This window comes from Nycticebus coucang, chromosome 24, assembly GCF_027406575.1.
Source record: "Nycticebus coucang isolate mNycCou1 chromosome 24, mNycCou1.pri, whole genome shotgun sequence".
Taxonomy (NCBI): Eukaryota; Metazoa; Chordata; class Mammalia; order Primates; family Lorisidae; genus Nycticebus; species Nycticebus coucang.
This window is the reverse complement of record NC_069803.1, coordinates 32,133,325-32,155,917: the sequence shown is the minus strand read 5'-3', so window position 1 is coordinate 32,155,917 and position 22,593 is coordinate 32,133,325. Positions and strand designations below refer to the sequence as shown.

General features: G+C 40.8%; 2 protein-coding genes across 3 annotated transcripts in view; one reads left to right on the top strand and one right to left on the bottom strand.

The window, feature by feature from the left end:
• ADAM2 (ADAM metallopeptidase domain 2) overlaps positions 1 to 2,381 on the bottom strand; it is a 92,896-nt gene extending 90,515 nt beyond the window's left edge. The window contains exon 1 of the mRNA XM_053578751.1: positions 1,745 to 2,381. Coding sequence (XP_053434726.1) covers positions 1,745 to 2,049 — 305 coding nt within the window. The 5' untranslated portion in view covers positions 2,050 to 2,381. The remainder of the gene's footprint in view (positions 1 to 1,744) is intronic.
• Positions 769 to 14,661, top strand: IDO1 (indoleamine 2,3-dioxygenase 1). 2 transcript variants are annotated; one of them, XM_053578750.1, is made up of 10 exons: positions 769 to 896; positions 5,155 to 5,250; positions 5,538 to 5,657; positions 7,274 to 7,392; positions 8,360 to 8,374; positions 9,074 to 9,173; positions 10,295 to 10,412; positions 11,381 to 11,432; positions 11,891 to 12,039; positions 13,499 to 14,661. In XM_053578750.1, exons 1-10 carry the CDS (start codon positions 798 to 800, stop codon positions 13,852 to 13,854), a joined length of 1,224 nt encoding a protein of 407 aa, XP_053434725.1. In that variant the 5' UTR covers positions 769 to 797; the 3' UTR covers positions 13,855 to 14,661. The 2 variants fall into 2 exon arrangements, with proteins under 2 accessions (XP_053434725.1, XP_053434724.1); XM_053578749.1 differs by having other exon boundaries at positions 9,074 to 9,203.
• Positions 14,662 to 22,593: the final 7,932 nt, after the last annotated feature.

Genomic DNA, 22,593 nt, shown 5'->3' with positions numbered 1-22,593 from the left:
TAATTGTCCACATATCAAAATTGAGTACATAGGATTCATGCTTCTTGAGTCTCGTGAGATCCCGCATCACCTTTTAATGTGCTGAACCCCAAATCCTTCTCATTTCTCCTTTTGATCATGAAAAAGAGGCCATATGGCTTCTGCCCTTGTTTCACATTATTAGTAAGATAGAAGGATGCAGGTAACCCGAAAGCCTTCGCCAAAGCAGGCTTAATTTGTATTTTGAAAGAAATATTTTCAAAATATTTTGTCCTTTACTTTAACCTTTAACACATTACAAAGTCTCTTATGGACATGACGGTGATATTTTTGAGGAACCCTGGAAGCTTAAAAGAATGTCAATGACAAATAACTTAATAGTTTAGGACTATAGCTACAGGACAATGACAATTCTTAGTTTAGGACTGTAGCTATAGGACAATTCTTCATTTTCGTTGAAAGATTAAGAAATTTGCCTAAAGTATCTTTCTTCTTCTTTTCCTGGTCACTTCTTTTCATAATTGTTTTCCTTTCATTCAGGCCCCTCTCACTTCCCATAAGGCTCACATGAAATTCCTAAATGGTAAAAATTTCATATGGAAAATAAACTTTCAATTTCTTTCAATGATGCTTGTGTGGTTTCATTGTTTATCAAATTACATGTAAAGAAAGCAGAAAATGAAACTATTCCAAAAGTGGAAGTAATTTATCACTGCTTACGTGATAGGTTGTGGTGACTGGCTATGGCAACAAATATAATGAAAAGATGCTCTGAAACCCTTCAGAGGCTGCGGGGACCGGAGCAGTGGACTGCAAGGATGGCAGAGGTTGAAGTGTCTCCTGGGGACAGCTCTTGGGAAATCACCAGAGAATACCACATAGATGAGGATGTGGGCTTCGCTCTGCCAAACCCCCTGGTAAGAGACCCCACTGCGAGGTGGACAAAATGTATTCTTCTTCTCACTTAACCTGGGCAAATTAACTACTGAACACCTGTGGTTCAGTAACTTCTAAACAAACGGATAGAGCAATGCCAAAATCAGAGGCAGAGTTTTAATAACTGTGTCTCATTTAACTTTCTTGAAATTTTCTCCCTGAACATAGTAGTCCTCCGTGTACCTTTTCTTACATAGTGTGGATGCGAAGAGTGATCAGGGAAGGAAGCTTTGGGAAGTATTTTAGCATCACCCAAGAATTATCCTGTAGAAATCAAAAGTAAGTTAACTGCTTGGAATAATGCTATGTTTATTACCATTGTATTTTCAGAGGCGTTTTTGAAAAAGTCAGAGGTCTAAATGGTCCAGGAGAAAAGAGGGGAAATCCCTTTCTCTGCTGGTACCTTAAATTGTATAAAATAGATGTTCCTTAATAATAAAAAAAATTAGCAGTTAAAAAAAAATAGATGTTCCTGATTTGATAGGGTTTATAGGCTGGTACATGAAGCCACTTTTGTATGGTATTAATAACGCTTGCCGCTTACTCTTTACTGAGCATAAGATTCAAATGTGAGTCTAAACTATGCCTGGTATTTATTTATTTGCAAGTTTTAGCTACAGGGTCCAAGGTATGGGCAAAAAATATTTCCCTTAAAAACTACCTTTTCCTAAGTTGTCTTCCTATGAATGCCATGGAAACCAATTTAGCATAGATATATTTTTTAGTTATCAAACACCTAGCATTCTTCTAAGCAGTTAACAAATATTAACTCATTGCATCCCCACAACCATCCCAGTCAGGCATGCAGAATAGAATTTAAGTTACTCACCTCATCCGGCCAGCAAGTGAAAGAGGCAGATGGGAGCCTAAGTCGTCTGGCTTCAGGCTAGCTCTCTTAAGAGGGGGGCACAAAGGTTTTCTCTCCTCTTTCCCCCCCTCCTCTCCTCTTTTCTCAGTTCTTTTCTTTCCTTTCTTGTTCTTTTTTCTTTTCTTTCTTTCACTTTTGGGGTAACAAGTCACTCGAGATTCCAGGGGATAACTTCTATGAACCAGTTGCATGTTGCAATTCTGCAGACTAGTATATTTTTTACCTGTTTTTAGCTCAGTTATTGTCCACATGCCAGAAAGCACCATTTGATTCAACAAATAAATTTTCAGCCAAAGATTCCAACCTAACTGGGCTCAGAAATAAAATCTTGAAAATGCACTGTGTAATAAAGGTAAATCTCAAGAAACCTCTTCCTCCCCTCTAATTTTTTCTCTTCAGATTATTAAATTAACATAGGAAAATAAAGCATGTGCTTTAATCTTTTTTTCTTTTTTTGAGACAGAATCTCGAGCTGTTGCCCTAGGTAGAGTGCTGTGGCGTCACAGCTCATAGCAACCTCAAACTCTTGGGCTTAAGCTATTCTCTTGCCTCAGCCTCCCAAGTAGCTGGGATTATAGGTGCCTGCCACAATGCCGACAATTTTTTTGTTGCAGTTGTCATTGTTTTAGCTGGCCCAGGCCGGGTTTGAACCCACCAGTCTTGGTGTATGTGGCTGGCGCCCTACCCACTGAGCTACGGGCACCACCCATGTGCTTTGATTTTATTGCCAACAATAAAATCACAACTCAGTAATATTCAGACTTGCTCCCTGCTCCCTCCCTATCCATGCACAGATGCCAGAATTGTATGGTTTCAAGCATGTACTTTTCAGTGTACAATAGCTCCATCTTTTTCAGACACTTCTAAACTTCATAGTACATTTTTTCTCCAAAGAGTTAGTTCTCTTGAAAAATGCAACAGCTCTGGTAGTCACAGAGACCTCTAAAACGGATTATGAGGGTTACAACAAAACCCAAAAAGAAAACCAAAAAACCTCCTTTTTTGACTATTTAAAAAGTAATTCTGTTAGCTGTGATGCTGAGAAAATTAGATTCAGTGTCCTGAAACATGAAGAAAAAGAAATTAGGGGTTACTTTTATTTCTTCATTGGTGATTTTTCCTAAAACTTACGAGCTCAAGATGTATATTTAATCTTCACACTCTGTGAATCAGCTTTCTATTCCAAAGGAAAAGTTACATGTCTTCTGATTTTATATAGATATATGTACAAAATTCTCTAATCTGAGCAGAATTTGAACGATTCTCTGTATTACTCTTTATTAATTTATATCACACAGTTTAGGGGTCCTCTGAGCCAGAAGTACATTTGTTGATTGAATTTTACTTTAGAGGAAAGTGCTGTCCAATAAAACATTAACCATGGTACATAACAAAAAAGTATTTCTATCACTTGAGGAAAACAGCAACAGCCAAAAAATCAGGTGTGGGCTATACAGTGAAACACAGAACAACAAAAACAAATATTTATTACTAAAAGCACTAGAACACGGCACCAGTGTGGTCAGGGAGAGAGTTCTGAGCAGGACAACTGGCTGCCTAGAAAGGGCGCTGCCTAAATGTTTGCCTGGACCAATTGGAGGAGAGGGGGGAGGAGGGTGGAGGGAGGGTACAGTGCATCTTGCAAGGGTACATGTGAAATTTACTAAGTGTAGAATATAAATGCCTTAACACAATAACTAAGAAAATGCTGTGAAGGCTATGTTAACCAGTTTGATGAAAATATTTCAAATTGTATATAAAACCAGCACATTATACCCCATGATTGCATTAATGTACACAGCTATGATTTATAAAAAAATTGAACAATTGCATATACAGAGGGTGGAAATGCGTCCAATTTTATACCCTACTTGCTTTCTTGTTTTATAGTTTACTTGTAATATTAACTTCATTTTGAAGCTTAAAACCTCACCCACGTTGATGTGAGTCAAGCTCTCTGCACTCAGACCCCAGGGCTCAGCACCCATGACCTCAAGGGTGTTCCTTCCAGACACCTGATGGAGGAAGGGGTGGGTCAGGGTATGCAGGAAATTGCTCAAGGACTTGTTGCCAAGTCTTTTGTTTTTATGTTACCCTGTCGGATGAGATGGTGGAAACAATAAGATCCAGGAAAATACTTTCATTTGGATTTCATTTGCACTGAGCCAAAAACAAGCCTGTAGGGAAACCCAGCTTGGTAATCAACCTCCTGTGTGTCAACGTGCAGGGTGCTGGGTCTTCAAAGGGATAGAAAATTAAAAGCACTGGCTCGGTGTGGTGGCTCATACCTATGAGTCCAGGGCTCAGGATCCCTTGAATTTAGAAGTTTAAGGTGAGCTTGGGCAACATAGCAAAACTTACATCTTTACAAAAAAAAATTAAAAATTGGCTGGGTGTGACAGTGCACATTTGTAGTACCAGCTACTGGGGAGACCAAGCCAGGAGGATCCCTTGAGCCCAGGAGTTTGAGGTTGCTGTGAGCTAGGATGATTCCACTGTACTCTAGCTCAGGCGAAAATAGTTACATAAACTCTCGGAGCCTGCATGTCCTTATTTATAACAGAAATAACTACTTGGGATGTTACAAGAATTAAAAAGGAATTAAGAGAGCACTATATATATGTGAAATTATTAAGCAGAATGCCTAGTCCACTACGGACATTTAAGAAATATCATTTTTCTTCCATTCAAAGAACTTGAAATCTAGACAAGAAGAAAAAAAGCAGTTTATAAATTACTTAACAATGGGGAAAGGTGGCTCGGCGCTAAGATGCCAACCACATACACCTGAGCTAGCGGGTTCAAATCCAGCCCTGGCCGCCAAACAACAATGTTGGCTACAACCAAAAAAAAAAAAAATGGCCGGGCATTGTGGCCAGCGCCGGTAGTCCCAGCTACTTGGGAGGCAGAGGCAGGAGACTCCCTTAAGCCCAGGAGTTGGAGGTTGCCGTGAGCTGTGAAGCCACAGCACTCTACCCAGGGCAACAGCTCAAGGCTCTGTCTCAAAACAAACAAACAAACAACAAAAAACAATGGGGAAAGGCATAATTCATAGGATTTAACATAGAGGAGATTGGGATCAAATTAAATATTCAGGAAGATTTTAGTGGAGCTTTTGAGGTGAACTGTGAGAAAGAGGCAGACAGGATTGCGTGAAGAGAGAGGGAGAGGTGGACGCAGAGCGGGTCTCAGCCTGGTGACAGCAGGTGACAGGGTAAGGGCTGGTGTTGTCTAGACGGGAAGTGTGCATGGGAGCAACATTGTGCAGAATGGCATTTGACCAGAGTGGACTATCATCAGGAAGGCAAACTATTTTACATTTCCTGCTATTAGTAAATGAAACTCTTTTTCTTTTTTTTTTTTTAATTAAGGAAAAGCTACCTGACAATTACAGTGCCTGGATGGACATTGCTGGACGTCTGCCTGACCTGATCCAGATGGGTCAACTTCGAGCAGAAGTTGAGAAGGTTTGAAATATGTATTACATTTATTTGTCCTCTTTCTTCTCTTATTTATTTATTTGTTTTTAGAGATGTGGTCTATCTCTGTCACCCTGGCTGGAGTGCAAGCGCAGCCTCAAATTCCTAGGTTCAAGTGATCCTCCTGCCTCTGCCACCCATGTCACTGCATTACAGGCCTCGTGGTCACTATGCTTGGCTGTCTACTGATGTTGCTTCTCAACATTGTAGACTTGCTTTTGAAGCCGACAGCATCACCAGCATTGATCTGAGTCCATCTCTCCGTTTGTTCACAGTTACCAATGCTCAGCATTGACGACCTCCAAGGGCACAAGTCACAGCGCCTGGCACATCTGGCTCTGGGGTACATCACCATGGCGTACGTGTGGAATAAAGGCAACGGAGATGTCTGTAAGGTTGGGAAATTTTCTAGTATTTCTTATGCCACGTGATAGGTTTTCATCCAATTTCCATTTAACTTAAAAAATATTTTAAAGTATTGTAACCAGATTTTGCAAAGTTTAGATAACAGAAAAAAACAACCAAAAGCATGTTTTGCTTGCAAATGGACATTAGCTGACTCTCTTAGCCACTGTAAGAGTGTCTAAAATAGAGATGTGCTTCCCCCCACCTCTTTCTTTTCCTTGAGTTATTTCAAATTAATTATTTAATTAAACATTTTCCTTTGATTTTTTTTCTCCTTTGATTTTTTCCTCAAATCAGAGGGGCCAAATTTATTTCTTTTTGAAAGACATGTAAATAATTTTCCAACCAAAATGTTTCAGTCCCCAGAAGCACAAATTCTACAACGGAAAGAACGTATGCAGGTGTGATTTGACTGTCAGTGATTCTGTTCTAGCATCTTGTTCTCTTGGTTAAACCCGTCACTGGGGTATTAAGCTAATCTGAAGTCACTCAGGTTAACTCTCATGATAACACAGAACCGTGGAATGGTCTTCACCATCGCACCATCTCACTCACTAAGTTCCACCACTCACTACCCTAGACAGCCCTTTCCTCCCTGGTTAATTACATAATTCCAGCCACAGGCTGCCAGTGAAAATGATTACCCTGATTACCTAGGGATCATCCAGTGCGGAGCAAAATGATAATTAGATGAGAAAGTCAGGCTGATAAAGAGCTTTATGACTAATAGAGCTGTTGGAAAACATGGCCCAGTTTGAGGTGACCAACAGGCTGGATAAAAGTGTACCCGGGAAGTACTCACTCACCTCATTGAAGGCAGCACCAGTCAATTGCAGGATTGCCCCAGGGGACAACAGCCTTTTGCCTGTGGCTGAGCAGAGGATAATTCTGCAAAGAGCAGCCTCAGGAAAAGAAGAGATGAGGAGAGAGGAGGCTGAGCTGTGGTTCCACTTCCAAACTCACAATTAGAAAGCTCTAGGCCTCCTCTGAGGAAGGGCGAATGCGAGGTTAACTGAGTGCCATCCTGGTCTCCACAGGGCAGTACAAAGAGAGTGGGGTAGGAGAGTCCTTCTTCCAGCACAAGTAAGTCTTTAAGACCAAACACCAGTGTCATTCAACGGTGAAGATTTAAAAAACATTGTTTTTAATCATTAAGGAGTTTTTCTGCCCTGTGCTCCAAGAGCAGCAATTTATTTATAGTGATCCAAATGTCATAATGATGAAGACTTCAAGCATCTCTGAGGCAATTGATTTTTACCTCATTGCTAGTGGAGAATGTGGCATCTTGCATTGAAAACTTGGTTTACAAATATCCATGGGATGGATGGATGAGAGATTGAGTGAAAATACCTGGCAGGGCCATTAGAAAGTCAGAGATGCATCCTTCCCTCTGTCACCTCTCTGTGGTCGAACTATTTCTTCATCAAACCAAACCCAAAATGTGAACATTTAACAACTTAGGTTGTGAAATGAAGGAGAAAAAAAAAATTACATTTGTGTAGTTTCAAAGTGTCATTACATAGAAGAGCTAAGTGTTTAGCAACCAGGAAGTAGAAAAAAGGTGAGACACTTCCATGGTTAAAACTAAATATTGTGTTTTAATTAGATCTTGCCAAGAAATATTGCTGTTCCCTACTGCAAACTCTCTGAGAAGCTGGGGCTGCCTCCTATTCTGGTGTATGCGGACTGTGTCTTGGCAAACTGGAAGAAAAAGGACCCGAATGGGTATGTGAACTGTGATTAATATAATAGGAATTGATAAGAGCACCTGCTATTTAAATCAAAAAGTTGTTATGTATTAGCCTAATTTTTAGCGGCACAGTTTTCTTCTCTATCTTTGGGTACAGTTTCATGCACTGCGGTGTCTACAAATGTATTTTACATACAAGAGCGATGTAGACAGTTAAAATACAGCAAAATGCACAAATCCTAAATCGTCACTTTGAGTTTTATTCCTATATGCACCCTTACTAACCACCACGCACAGAATGTTTTTTATCACCTCAGAAAATTCATTTGTGCTTTTTTTATTCCATCCAATTTCCTTCCCTGCCCCGGGTAAAGGTATTCTCATTTGTTTTGTTAAAAGTTATTTTGTTTTGTTATTAAGTTCGTATCAATGAGACCTTACGGGATGTACCCTTTCAGGTCTGGCTTCCTCTGATTAAGGTGTTTTTGAGATTATACTGATTTAATTTTTGGGTAGCCAGTGGCATTTAAGAGTCAACATGTCTTTAGCCGTGAGTCCGTGACGTCTGGCTTTTCAGAGCAATCTACTCGGCGTCTAGGCCTGTTTCACCCATTGAGTGATGGGATCTGCTATGCCAAGGGCAGGGAGAGTCAGAGTGCCCCACAGCTCTGTGTTCCTTGTGGAAGACTCTTCTACAAATGGAAATACAACATACTGAGGGGATTTGATCTAGAAAGTTTCTTGTTAGTAATGGCAAGTTTTGACTACACCTGGGTGCTCCTTGACTATTTAATTTTTTATTTCACTTATTAAGATAAATACTTACAATGCCCACTTGAGAAATATAAAAAGCACGTGCATTTTCTTTCTACCTGACCATGTATGACCTCTAATAAATAAGGATGTTCAACCAAATAACAATAACTCAAAACTGTTTGATTTTTACATTGGTTTTCTTTCTCTCTTCTGATCGGCCCTCTGATGCCTGTGCCCTTTCCTAAGGCCCATGACTTATGAGTAAGTATTTGGTTCTTATTTTACTTTAAGAATTGTTATTAAAAATGAATGTAGGGGGTGGTGCCTATAGCTCAGTGAGTAGGGCACCAGCCCCATATACTAAGGGTGGCGGGTTCAAACCCCGCCCTGGCCAAACTGCAACAAAAAAATAGCCAGGCATTGTGGCAGGTGCCTGTGGTCCCAGCTGCTCTGGAGGCTGAGGCATGAGAATCGCCTAAGCCAAGGAGCTGGAGGTTGCTGTGAGCTGTGATGCCACAGCACTCTACCGAGGGTGATAAAGTGAGACTCTGTCTCTTAAAAAAAAAAAAAAAAGGGCAGTACCTGTGGCTCAAAGGAGTAGGGCGCTGGCCCCATATGCTGGAGGTGGTGGGTTCAAACCCAGCCCTGGCCAAAAACTGCAAAAAAAAAAAAAAAAAAAAAAAAAAGAATGTAGGTTTATTGATATAGTCCAAATGTACTTTTGAATGATTGAGTAAATTTAGGCAAAAAGTAAGCGGTTATTTCAAAAGCGAAAAATTGCAGTTTATATCTATGCCTGTGCCTATTTGATTTGTAGATATAGGTATATCCAAAAATGCTACTTGCATGTATCTATGTGTAATCAATATGCACATTCATCTGTTATCTGTGACTTAACAATCTCTGTGGCCAGAAGTATCCCCGTATCAATAAGTAACTGCCCTTAAACCTGATTCTTAGGAACATGGACATTTTGTTCTCGTTTCCTGGTGGGGACTGCGGTAAAGGATTCTTCCTGGTTTCTCTACTGGTGGAAATAGCAGCTGCTTCTGCAATCAAAGTACGGCCCTCCACACTTGAAAAGTTGTATGTCAGTGCACAATTCAGAGCGATCACTTAATGAATGAACTATATGAAGCATAAATTAACTTTATCCTGAACGAATACAACATGGGATTATTTAATTGGGGTTAAGGGATCATCTCATAGAAAGGACCACTCAACGGACTGTAACAAACAGGTCACCATACCACGGTGGTTGAAATAGGGAACGAGACCCACTTTTCTGATACGGACAAGTGGTGTGCGCCCCGTCTATGAATATGAGGTCAACTTAAGGGGGTGGCCAAGGTAGGGTGGTGGTCAACTGTGGAGGCTCTATGCATTTCATTTATGTTTTTGGTATCACCTATAATATAAAATCTCAGAGCCATATATTTAGAATCTAATTTGAAACCCCTATAAGAAATAAAATTATCTAACATAATTGGCATGGGACTGTTACACATAGTGGCATACATTTAATGATTTTGACTATTAGAAATAAAAAGGGGCGGTACCTGTGGCTCAAGGAGTAGGGCGCCAGCCCCATATACCAGAGGTGGTGAGTTCAAACCCTGCCCCAGCCAAAAACTAAAAAAAAAAAAAATAATAATAATAATAAAAAAAAATAAATAGGCCGGGCGTGGTGGCTCACGCCTGTAGTCCCAGCGCTATGGGAGGCCGAGACGGGTGGATTGCCTGAGCTTAGAGGTTCAAGACCCATACGAGCAGCAGTGAGCCAGAGTAAGACCCCGTCTCTACTAACAACATCAAAAATAGCCAGCACCACAGGAGGAAGAAGAAAATCAACAAAAAAAGAGTACTTCAAACAAAGAAGAATGAACAAGCACACTGAAATTAAAAATAAAAAAAATTAAAAAAATAAATAAATAAAAATGAAAAAAGATGTATATACATCTATAAGTATATAAACACCTGTAAATTAAATGTTAAGTGAATAAACAAACTCAACTGTGCGTCTTAATAAATTCAAGGAAATTAGTCAAATAGGGTGCTTAGCCCAGGAAAGAAATGTAAAATTCCGAGTTTAATTTAGGGGTTAAGATTTGGGAAACTTTTACTCCACGTAAGTGTGTGGTCCTAGGAAATCTTAAGTGTCTTTTTTTTTTTTTTTTTAAGGTAATTCCCACTATATTCAGAGCAGTGAAACAGCAGGACCAGGATGCTTTGAAGAGAGCGTTGGATGACATAGCTTCTTCCCTGAAGGAAGCCAAAACAGTGTTTGGCCAAATCCACAGTAAGTGTTGTGTGGATACAAGGTTCCAGGCCAATAGAGTCTGGTTGTCAACACGAAGCCATCAGAAAACAGAAGCAAAAAACAAGCACCACGTGGTGAGGGTGTTTTTATAGTATGTATTTTATCTCACTAAATCATTACATTTTCTATATAGCAAGTTTTATTAGCATCACCTTACAAACAAGGAAATCTAAATTCAGAGAGATAAGATCAATGACTGAAGACCACACAGGTGGTAATCAGTGAAGGCAACATTCCCAGTGGGGATGCTCTAACTCCAAGGCACTTCCCTAGCCTCACAGAAAAACCATAGAAAAACTTGCTAAAAGTAAAGGTGATTTTAAGTCCTGAAACACATCGTTTCTGCTTAATTCTGCTTTATTATGAATTAAACAAGCCAATGAGCACAAACATTGTAGCAAAATTAATAGCTAAAAATCTATCAAAACTCATACGCAGCAATTTGCAAAGAGGAAATCTGCCTGCTGGACAAATTGAACAGACACATGACTGTTTATCTTGGGTTCATCGGGTCTTGGCCAGGGCTAGACCTTAAAATCAAATCTACATGAGGGAGACTCATGTAGGCACAGGCATAGGGCAGCTGGAATTTTTGTTTCTGTTTTTTTTTGGGGGGGTTCTTTATGCAAATGGGTTATCAGTCACCTTAGTGAGCACGTGAAGAAGCCTTAGAACTGATGACAGCCAGCAGGTGGGAAGATGGGTTCTCAGCATCCGCTGCCCTGGAGCCCTGTAGGAGACCCCGTCCAGTCCCGTGGACACAGAAGGGGAGCGAGGCTCCTCTGGGAGGGGCGGGAGCAGAGCACCTGAACGCAGTGGCTGTGTTCTGCACAGATTGACCAAATGCCGCTCCTGCAGCCTGTGCTGAAATCCACTCTCCTTTCTTCACCTGGGTTTCCCCATATGCCTCTGCGGCTGTGTAATCAAACCAATTCCACCCTTTACAGAGTACGTGGACCCGAAACTCTTTTTCAACGTCCTTCGCATATACTTGTCTGGGTATGTATGCCGAGCTTCTTTCACTCTGTTAACATGAGGAACACACCAGATTCCTCCAGATAGCCCCCCCAGCCGCTGAGCTCAAATAATCAAGCATGTCTTCAAACAGGCTGCTCTATTACTTGGCCAGGGATGTACTTCAGGGGAGATAGGAAAGCACCTCATTTTAAAGAGTGGAATGGTCTGTGACACTGCACAAGTAGGGTCCTGTTCCTAGAATATTGATGCCAAATCTTCTCAGAATTATCTTTTTATTCTCATAGGCGAACGTGAGTGGGGAGGGAGACCCCGTCCTGTGGACACTGAAGGGGAGTGAGGCTCCTCTGGGAGGGGCGGGAGGGTGTGAAGGGAAGATTGTGAAATCTCTCTTATCACCTCCATTGCCTTTAGTGCAAGATTGGGTCTCTGAGAATTGGCAATTAACCCCAAGACTGACTTTGCTTTCTTTCCTGGCTTAGCTGGAAAGGCAACCCCCAGCTGTCAGAAGGGCTGCTGTATGAGGGGGTGTGGGATACCCCGAAGATGTTTGCGGGGGGCAGTGCCGGCCAGAGCAGCGTCTTTCAGTGTTTTGATGTCCTGCTGGGCGTCCAGCACAAAGCTGGCAGAGGTGAGTTCAAAATGGCAAAAAGTAATGATCTCTTAATTATTAGTAGCATTTGAATGTCTGAGAAAGTGTGTCTTCCCATCAGTAGCTCCCCTGAACATCTCCAGTGCTCTCAGGACAATGGGTTAAGTAGGGACTTGATTGCCATCACCCCAATTCACAAATGAAGAAGCAGAAACTTCAATGAGAATGAGTTGCCAGCTCCTTGTAATTAGAGAGGCTGCAGCCAGCCGAGGTCAGACTCCCTCCGTCTGGAGAGCTGAGCATGTGCTGAAAGACTGGTTGGCTCTGGGGAAGCCAGCGTCACATGTTCTCAAACGAAGATCAGATTCAGAAAGGCGCCTCACTTGGAAATGAGATGGCAGGGTCCTCTGTGACAAGGGAGCCTGGGCTCTGCTCTTCCTTGTTTGTTCTGTGTCCCCAGCAGCCCAGGGCAATGCCTGTTCCACAGTTTAAAACAGCCATATTCATTATATTTCTCATAGGGGCTTAGAGGGAGGAGAGAAAGAAGCTCTGGGAAGAACTTCTATCCACTCTTTGCTGTTTCCTTAAACTTCTTTTTTTTTTTTAATTTTTTTTGTAAAGACAGAGTCTCACTTCATGGCCCTCGGTAGAGTGCCGTGGCCTCACACAGCTCACAGCAACCTCCAACTCCTGGTCTTAAGCGATTCTCTTGCCTTAGCCTCCCGAGTAGCTGGGACTACAGGTGCCCGCCACAACGCCCGGCTATGTTTTCTTAAACTTCTATGTAACAGTCAGAGGGGGAAGCAGTGGGCTGGGGGAAAACATGTTTTTTTTTTCTTAATTCAGACACTTAAAAATGACCCTTACCTCTCCCAGACTTAGCCTCCTGGTCTCTGGTTATGTATGGACGGGTCCTCACCACCAGCTTCTGTTGTCTAGTTATATATTGATCCTGTCCTTACCACCAGCTTCTTAGAAGGCTCAAACATAACAGAAAAAAGAGAAAAGAAGCACACACAAAAATCTCTTATTATGAAAGAATGAGTTTAGCTCATGTGGTTTTCAGAATTAACAAAATTTTACAATACTCACTATTGCTGGCAGCAAGGCTAACAACCAGCCCAGTGACTTTGCACTGGTGTGCCCAGGCACACTGGTGTGCAGTGAGAGCATCTTAGGTGTGCCTGAAAATCTTTAAAGATCATTAATTATTTCTGAAAGAAGTTCAAAGCACTGCAAGGGTATTCTTTTTTTTTCTCTTTTTTTTAATCAACATAATTTAAGTGTGCCATGGAAGTTTAATTATAGGTTCCATTGAGCTGTAAGATTAAAAAAAATGGTTGAAAAACTCTGGAGCTAGACAGGACCCTTCAACCCCTGTGACTCCTGCCTGGTCCCGGCTGGTGATCTCCCAACCACCTGGCCTCACTCTGCCTTTTCCCCGCACTGGGAAATGCTTTGGTCTCCCTGTGAGCTCATGGTTCCTTTGCTCCTTTAGAGTCTGCTGCTGAGATCCTCCAGGAAATGAGGACTTATATGCCACCGGTTCACCGGGCTTTTCTTCACTCGTTGGAGTCAGGCCCCTCGGTCCGGAAGTTTGTCCAGTCACAAGGTGACGCTGACCTGAGGAAAGCCTATAATGAGTGTGTGGAAGCCATGGTCGACCTGCGCAGCTACCATCTGGGAATAGTGACCAAGTACATTAGAAATCCCGCACGCCAGCAGCTCAGGCCTGGCAACACGTCTGAAGAGCCTTCAGGACCGGACAGCAAAGGGACTGGAGGCACCGATATCATGAATTTCCTGAAGACTGTAAAAACTACAACACAGAAATCCCTGTTGAAGGACGGTTAATGTAACTCAAGCAGGGGTAGATCGTATCAAAGCAAACACATCTCTGCCCCTTACTGTTCCTTGTATCAGACCCTGTATCAATAACATCTAAGACTTTGCCAGGGATACACATACCCTGTAACTGACTTCAAAATTAACTTTCTTCTGATGTCTATATTCCTTGCCGGAAAACAGCACGAAATAATTATATAAGGCCACTAAAAATTATTATTAGATTAATTTTTAATTCAACTTGTTAATATGTTGTTTAGGATATTGCATCCTCATTTATAAGTGACATATGTTTGTAATTTCCCCTTTATAATCATATATTTTCTCCAATTTTAATATCAGGTGTACCCAGATCAAGTAGAATGATTTTGAAGTATTTCTTCTTTTTCTATTATCTAGAAGATTTGGCATGATCTGTTTTTTGAAATTATCTTTTACTTTTATTTATAAATATTAGTTGTCTATTTTTTGAGACTTAAAAAAATAATAAGAAGAAGTTAACTGATGATTCCATACTGAATCTCAGAGTCAAAGCATTCTGTAATAGACATACTCTTATTTGACAATGTGAATGTTACTTTCTTTGCATCATCATTATTATTATTGCTTATTATTTCGATGTAGCAATTGTCTGATTCCTTTTCTGATTGTATTTATGTTTGTTCATTCTTTACGAGGTTTTTGTTTCTAGTACTTATCTTAAACATCATTATTGTTATTAAATTTTAAGCCTAAAAATAAATAAATAAATAAAAATAAAAATTATTATTAGAAATATTATAATTTATATTTCATCACTGGAATATAACCATGAAATTCAATAAATACTAATGTGTATAAATGTAATAAATCTTGGTTCGTTTATAACTAAAATTAAATATGGACCTACTTTACAGTATGACCCTTGCAGTATGCCTAACAGATCCCTGTACTTACCCTATGTTAATATCAGTCCTTTTTCATAATAACCTGTTTGCTTGTCTGTATTCTCATTCCATAAACAGCTTCTTGATGCCAGGGACAACGTATTATTTACCAGACTCATGTAGCCCCAGTTCTTAGTAGACACTTTGAACATATATGAATAAATTCATCAGGGTTAAAAAGAAGAAGTCACCTTTGAAATATGATTTCTCCTATGAGGTCAAGGTTATTGGGCACTGGTGTGGATTTATATAATGACAATGGAATTTTAGAAAGTTAGGGCTTAAGCAGAACTTAAAAATCATCTGAGCCAAACACTTCATTTTACAGATGAAAAAGTTAAGGCTCAGAATGGTGAAATAACTTACTGAGACTCAGACGATTCAGTTACAAATGAGAGAACTTATGTTTTTGATGACTTTCTTTTTTTTATTCCTCTACTTGAAACAAACTATGGTGGAGGGAAAAAAAATTTTGGATGACTTGGCAGGTCTTATGAGGTAGTATATGGTTAGCCAGAAATCAAGTCTGTTACAGAGAAAAAGTGCATAGTGGTCTCATGGGTGTGAAATTAGCAAGCACTTTGAATTTATGAAAACTTCAACTCTGAAAAGGTGAGACATGGCACAGGAATTTAAATGAATATACTCAAGTAGGTTTGAAGAAGGGAAGGTAGTCGTGTTCTTCTAAAAGCCAAATTTCTAAAATCTATTTTAGCATTATTTCTCAAATACATCCCAACCCAATGAAGTGAAGTGACATCTTCCTGCTCACAGCAACACGTCACGAGATTACCTAGAAAATACACCAGATATCAATGGTAATGGTATTCCTGTGATGTTTCTGCACTGAGTACATATAATTTATAATGAAAGCGGTACACAGGCATGCATTTATACATGCAAATACATGCAGATGTGTGCACGTGTGCACAATAGTATTTAAATGACCGGAAAGACCAACACGTTCTCAGAGTTTAACATGGTACAGAAGCTTAGAGACTTCTGGAGACTAGGATGTGGTTCCCACTGTGGACATCTATAACTTTGTGACCTTGAGAAAGTCATTTTATATTTCTATAAAATAAGCATAAAAACACTTGCCCTGTCTCGCTCACAAGGTCGCTGTGAATGGAATAGGGGGCTGACGTGTCAGGAACCTACGAGGCAGTACTCCCTGTGAGTAGGGACACTGCTGGAGGGTCACCGACGGGCTTCAGGTCAAGGTTTCTATCTGTAGGGCTGGCCTGGCTGGCCACGCTTGCCGTGTTTCTCTCTTCCAGAATTGGTTGTACCTAATTGGCATCACATCGCTTTATGGAGGGAGGGGCTCTGAGACTTGCCTCCGAGTTCTGTCCAAGAGGGTCTGGATGCTTTTTCCAGAGTCTCTTCTCTTTTATCTGCCCAAATAATACAGAGCAAGATTCCCGATTTTATTCTAATCAAATCATCTCTGGACTGGATGAGGCACAATAAAATACCGGGAGTGTTTCTGAAACACATCCGGATCTGTGGCTTCTGCGTCTCGTGACATGTGACCTCTGCATGTCACAGTGGGCTGGGACACCAGATGGTGATGGTGGCATCTTATCACAGGAGGAGGTTTTAACATGATGTAGCCAATTCCTTTTTTTTTTTTTTTTTTGGAGACAGAGCCTCAAGCTGTCGCCCTGGGTAGACTACTGTGGTGTCACAGCTCACAGCAACCTCCAACTCCTGGGCTCAAGTGATTCTCTCACCTCGGCCTCCCAGGTAGCTGGGACCATAGGTGCCCGCCATAATGCCCGGTTATTTTTTTTTATTTATTTTTATTTTTTGGTTATAGTTGTCGTTGTTCGGCAGGCCCGGGCCGGATTCAAACCCGCCAGCTCTGGTGTTATGTGGCTGGCGCCTTAGCCACCTGAGCTACAGGCGCCACCAGATGTAGCCAATTCTTAGTAACATGGTTCCTATTTGAATGAAATGAATGCTAATTCCATCCCAGTCTATGTCCTAGTAAAATCAGAAATTCATAGCAATGGATTGCTCCACATGTTCTTTTCTGTAAGTGAGGAGAGTTTAGCTTAGAATCTGTATCTTTTTCATGTCAAAGATTCACAAAAGTCAGTATTCTTTACCCTCTGCCTTCTATAATTAACTTTGCACATTAAATGACAGATGTTCCATCTGTATTATTTAATCCTATGTTTCATTCTAATATATTAAGTAAAGACTTGCGTGGAATTAAGAAAAATATTGCTCAATTCACTTTGAACTTCTCTGATTCTTTCTACCTGTGTAGAGCCCGTATAGATCAGGCAGTTATCACTGGTAAACCACGAGCTAGAAATAGACATTGGCTCATTTTCACAGAATTGTTTTCCATGACAATAAACAATTAAAAAGTTCACGAAGGCAGCCAAAAATGTGCTGTGTACACATTCCTCTGATGGTTTATAAAGTTCTTGTCAGCTCTGTGATACAATAGCCCACACAAGCATGAATCAATCTTATGGCCAAAGTCTCTGGCAATACACCAAACTTTTAGAGCTCAGGCCATCACTTTCTGCTCTAGTTGGTCTTTCTACTTTCACTTGTTTAATCTTCAAAGCAATTCTACAGAGTAAATTTTATTATCCTCCCCATTTGATAGATCAGGACGTTGGGACCCCAAGGAATCAAGAAATGTGTTCAAGGACATAGGAGCCAAAGACAAAGCTAAGAAACAAACCCAGTAGCCTGGCTCCAGAGATTGAGCTCTTAGTGACCATGATACAGGGGGTGCCGAAAAATGCACACCCATTTTCAGAAAGGAAAAGACTGTACTAAAGTTGCAATAATATATAGCGAGAGGCGGCGCCTGTGGCTCAGTGAGTAGGGTGGTGGGTTCAAACCTGGCCCCGGCCAAACTGCAACAGAAAAATAGCCGGGCGTTGTGGCGGGCGCCTGTGGTCCCAGCTACTCGGGAGGCTGAGGCAGGAGAATCGCGTAAGCCCAAGAGTTGGAGGTTGTGTGAGCCGTGTGAGGCCACCGCACTCTACCGGAGGGCAGTACAGTGAGACTCTGTCCCTACAAAAACAAAACAAAACAAAAACAAAACAAAACAAAAAATATATATATAGCGAGAAGAAAAGAGGAATACAAGTCACCTTGAGAACCTCTTCTAATTGCAGAAGCCAAGTCAAACATGACTTGAGTCTTACAAATTTAATGAAGTTTTTTCCTTTCTTAACATGTGTATGCATTTTTTGGTACTCTCTGTATCTAGGGGAAAAAACATCCAGCGTCTGTGGGAATACCTCCAGGAAAGGGGAAGTCACCAACCCACCCAGAGCTTGGCTCACCTTGCGTGACTGAAGAGTCACTTGATATTTAAAAATTAATCAAACACTTCCCACGGTCTCAATCAGTTCGCAGAGAGGAGATCTCACGTTATGCTCCTGTCTGCTTGTCACCTCTCGAATCATCAGACTAAAAGAAAAAGTGTGTGGCTACAATAGGAAATTATTCATTCTGCTTGGAAAGGTGAGGGAAGTTTCTGACGGGAGGTAAATAGGATACTTGTAATTCATTCTTGCAGCTTAATTGTAAATTTTCTGAATTTCCAACATTAAAGAAACAAGCAGAACTATAACTTTGCTTGCTGACCTAGCCTCATAAAATTCAAGAAGTAAACATAAAAATATGAATTCTATAAAAGGGCATCAGAATCATCTAATATGTGGAATCTTCTGGTAGAGCTACCTTTTAAGATTACAAATTAATAATGATGGTTAATATTTACTTCATTCTTCCATTTGCCTATTACTATTCTAAAAGTTTCATATATTATATCTTAATTCACTTAATCATAGCAATGAGCCTGTAAGATAGGCTCTATTGCTAGCTATGTTTTCCTATTAAAAAAATTGGTACGTAAGGCAGTTCAGTAATTGTCAAAGTCAGGTAGCTATGACAAAGGAAGGGGTTGAACCCAAGCAATCTAACTACAGAATATTTCAAATCATTGCACTATACAACCTGCGCTGTTAAAAATTCTTTCTCTCTTGGCTGGGCTCCCGTAGCTCAGTGAGTAGGGCACCGGCCACGTGCACTGAGTGGCAGGTTCAAGCCCAGCCTGGGCTGGCTAAACAACAATGACAACCACAACAAGAAATTAGCCGGGCATTGTGTCAGGCACCTGTAGTCCCAGCTACTTGGGAGGCTGAGGCAAGAGGATTGCTTAAGCCCAAGAGTTGGAGGGTGCTGTGAGCTATGACAGCACAGCACTCTTGCATGAAACTCTCCAGCACCCTCAACTCACACGTGCCTTTTTATTGTGGCACAGTCATAAAAGAATCTAAGTGCAGTGGCAAGAAGACCTTTTTTTGTCCCTATATTGCTATGTGGAGAAGTGGCCCAATCTTTTAAAAATGGGAGCTCAGAGGTGTGGTCCTGACCTTGGAAGGTGCCCTGGAGATTTTTAGGTGGTTGTGGCTTTGCCATAGGAACAACAGCCTGGAGAGCTGAACCTAGTGAGTGCCAAGGCTGGTACCTGGAAACACCGTGACCACATCAGAGAGAAGATGGGGAATTTTAAGGGCAGAAACTTGCTGGATAAGGGACCATGGCTGGCATCTACAGAGCTGAGTCCATTCGCGCACAGCTAGTAGTTTTAGTCAAAATGATAGATAAGAAAGCTGTAATGGTACAAAGAGCCCAGCATGAGGTCAAAACACACTACCAGTTGGAATATCCTTCTACAGTGGAGCTCTGTAACTATTCTGAAGAAAGCCCTCATGTGTACCTGGAATTACAGACGAGAAAGGAACAGGTTTCTAAAGAACATAGTGAAAGCCTTTCTAGAAAACGAATGTGCGCTCTCCACACACTGGATCATTGTGAGATTGTTCCGTCTTCACTGTCAAGATTAATGATGAATATTAACCACAGTGATTAATGGGACCCCAGGGACTCATGCTTCCCAACCCCTGTGCGTAATGCACACCACACCCCAAAGGCACACACATCTGAAGTTACCACATGGTCCATGCTAAGGAGGGTCATTGCATTTGTTTAAAGCTGAAAATCTGTAATTTCAGAAGGGGAAAATAAAAGCAGAAGTAGTCCCTTCTTTCTGGTAATTGTGGAAACATAATCTAGCAGAATTAGTGCTCCTAATATTGCATTACTTCCTACTTCTGTGAGTAAAACTTCCCAATGAAAGATGCGTTATCTTTCAAAAGAATGATTGTAAGTGGTTCTGCTTATGCATAATAAACGTCAATATTTAATAAGTATCTAGTTATTTATTATAAGGAATATGGTTGCATAGCTACGACTTTGGGACAAATCCCATTTCTAGTAATCTAAAGGATTGTCTTCCAAAATCAGCACAGCTTCTAAGATCTATTTTTCTGGAAAATGTTTAGTCTCCATATGGTAAACTAGTAGATCTGTGTGCTACAGTTCAGTGATGGTTCCCAGTGTCTCGAGCAGGTAGGATTCCCTTCTGACGGTTATGTGTCACCACAAAGTAAAATAACTAGGTACAGACAAAATGAAAAAACGTTCAATTTACATCAAAGAGAGATTATGGGTCTTTCTTCCACCCTTTTAATGTTTTCCAATCCAAGTTCTAGTTGTAAATGATTAAAATTTCATGTAGGTATATATGTTTGTTTGTTTGTTTATTTATTTATTTTTGCAGTTTTTGGCCGGGGCTGGGTTTGAACTCCCTGCCTCTGGCATATGGGGCCGGTGCCCTACTCCTATTATTTTTTATTTTTTTTATTATTTTATTTTCTGCAGTTTTTGGCTGGGGCTGGGTTTGAACCCACCACCTGCGGTATATGGGGCTGGCGCCCTACTCCTTTGAGCCACAGGTGCCGCCCTTTATATGTTTAATAAATAACTTTTTGTCGGCTTGAAAGAAAGAGACTATTTTATTTACTACAACTTCCTATTTCAGGAAGGCTTCCTAAAAAATAATCTCAATGTATATCAAAGCCTGTGTATTTTAATGAGAGAACAAAATGCTAGGAAACCTCAGTCCTCACAACTGAAGGGTCAGAGAGGATTATAAACAGACAAGCAGCATAACTTTGCTTTTAGGACATGCTTACAAACTTATTGCATTTTTTTTTTTTGTGTGTGTGTGTGTGTGTGTGTGTGTTCTTTAAGAGACTCAGTCTCCCTGTGCTGCCCCGGCTGGAGTACAATAGCAAGATCATAGCTTTTTTTGCAATTAAAGTGGCTTTTATTCTACCTAGAGTGCAGGTGGGGTGAGATTCCTGACTAGGAAGTCTCCATTTTTTTTAATGGCTGAATAGTATTCCACGGTGTACATACACCACAGCTGGTTAATCCATTTCTGGTTTGGTCGGCATTTAGGCTGTTTCCACATTTTGGCGATTATAAATTGAGCTGCAATAAACAGTCTAGTGCAAATGTCCTTATAACAAAAGGATTTTTTTTCCTTCTGGGTAGATGCCCAGTAATGGGATTGCAGGATCAAATGGGAGGTCTAGCTGGAGTTCTTTGAGGTTTCTCCATACTTCCTTCCAAAAAGGTTGTACTAGTTTGCAGTCCCACCAGCAGTGTAAGAGTGTCCCCTTCTCTCCACATCCACGCCAGCATCTGTAGTTTTGAGATTTTGTGATGTGGACCTAAATGCTTATTATTAACTGGACGAATCTAATTTGAAAAGGCGACATACTCTACGATTCCGACTACATGACATTCTGGAAAAGGCAAAGTTCTGTAGTCATGGGCTAGGGAAAGGGGGTAAGTAGGCAGAGCACAGATGATTTTTAAAGTCCCGAAACTATTCTGCATGACACTATAATAGTGAATAAATGTCATTACACATTTACCAAAGCCCATAGCAGGGACAACGCCAAGGGTAGACCCTAAAGTAAACTGTGGACTTGAGGTAATAATGACGTGTCCAAGGTCATCACTTATAACGAGTGAACGTCTGGTGGGGGTGTTGATCCCAGGCAGCTGTACACGTGCGGGGAAAGCAATAGAAACTCTCCAGGATTCCTGGTTTTCTTTTTTGTTGCTGTTGTTTGTTTTTTGCAGTTTTTGGCTGGGGCTGGGTTTGAACTCACCACCTCCTGTATATTGGGCTGGCACCCTACTCCTTGAGCCACAGGTGCCACTCTCGGGATTTCTGGGGTTTTTTTGTGAACCCGAAATTGCTCTAAAAAATAATCTATTGAAAATAAAATTGCTGGGCGGCACCTGTGGTTCAACGAGTAGGGTGCTGGCCCTATATACTGAGGGTGGCCGGTTCAAACCTGGCCCTGGCCAAACTGCAGCAAAAAAAAAAAAAAAAAGCTGGGTTTAGTGGCAGGCACCTGTAGTCCCAGCTACTTGGGAGGCTGAGGCAAGAGAATCGCCTAAGCCCAAGAGCTGGAGGTTGCTGTGAGCTATGACACCACAGCACTCAACCGAGGGTGACAAAGTAAGACTCTGTCTCAAAAATAAATAAATAAATAAAAATAAATAAAAGAAAATAAAATTGCTGTATGACCTTAGATAATTTCACTTGACCACTCTGGTCTTTTGTGCACCTCAAATCATCAGTGATAGAGTATTTTTAAAGGTGCCTTCCAACTGTATGATTCAATCATATATGTGATCTTCAGATTTTAGCCATAAAAAATATTGATTGGTAAGCAATTTTAAATAACCAAGAGCCAAAATATGTCAAAATATGAGTCAAAAGTATTAGGATAGACTAGTACTTAGATTTCTTCCAGGTCATAATGAAAATGATTTTGATACAATAACTATTTTTGTGTATTTATATGTCATAAAAGCTCACAAAGTACTGTTCCCTCAACATTACTTCCTTTCT

What these genes read in the sequence shown, in the direction of transcription:
- IDO1 (XM_053578749.1), top strand. Translation starts at nt 798, where the DNA reads ATGGCAGAGGTTGAAGTGTCTCCTGGGGACAGCTCTTGGGAAATCACC. An exon ending in GCAACGGAGATGTCTGTAAG is followed by an intron (nt 5,658 to 7,273) that starts GTTGGGAAATTT and finishes TGTTTTAATTAG; the next exon opens with ATCTTGCCAAGAAATATTGC. An exon ending in AGTGTTTGGCCAAATCCACA is followed by an intron (nt 10,413 to 11,380) that starts GTAAGTGTTGTG and finishes CACCCTTTACAG; the next exon opens with AGTACGTGGACCCGAAACTC.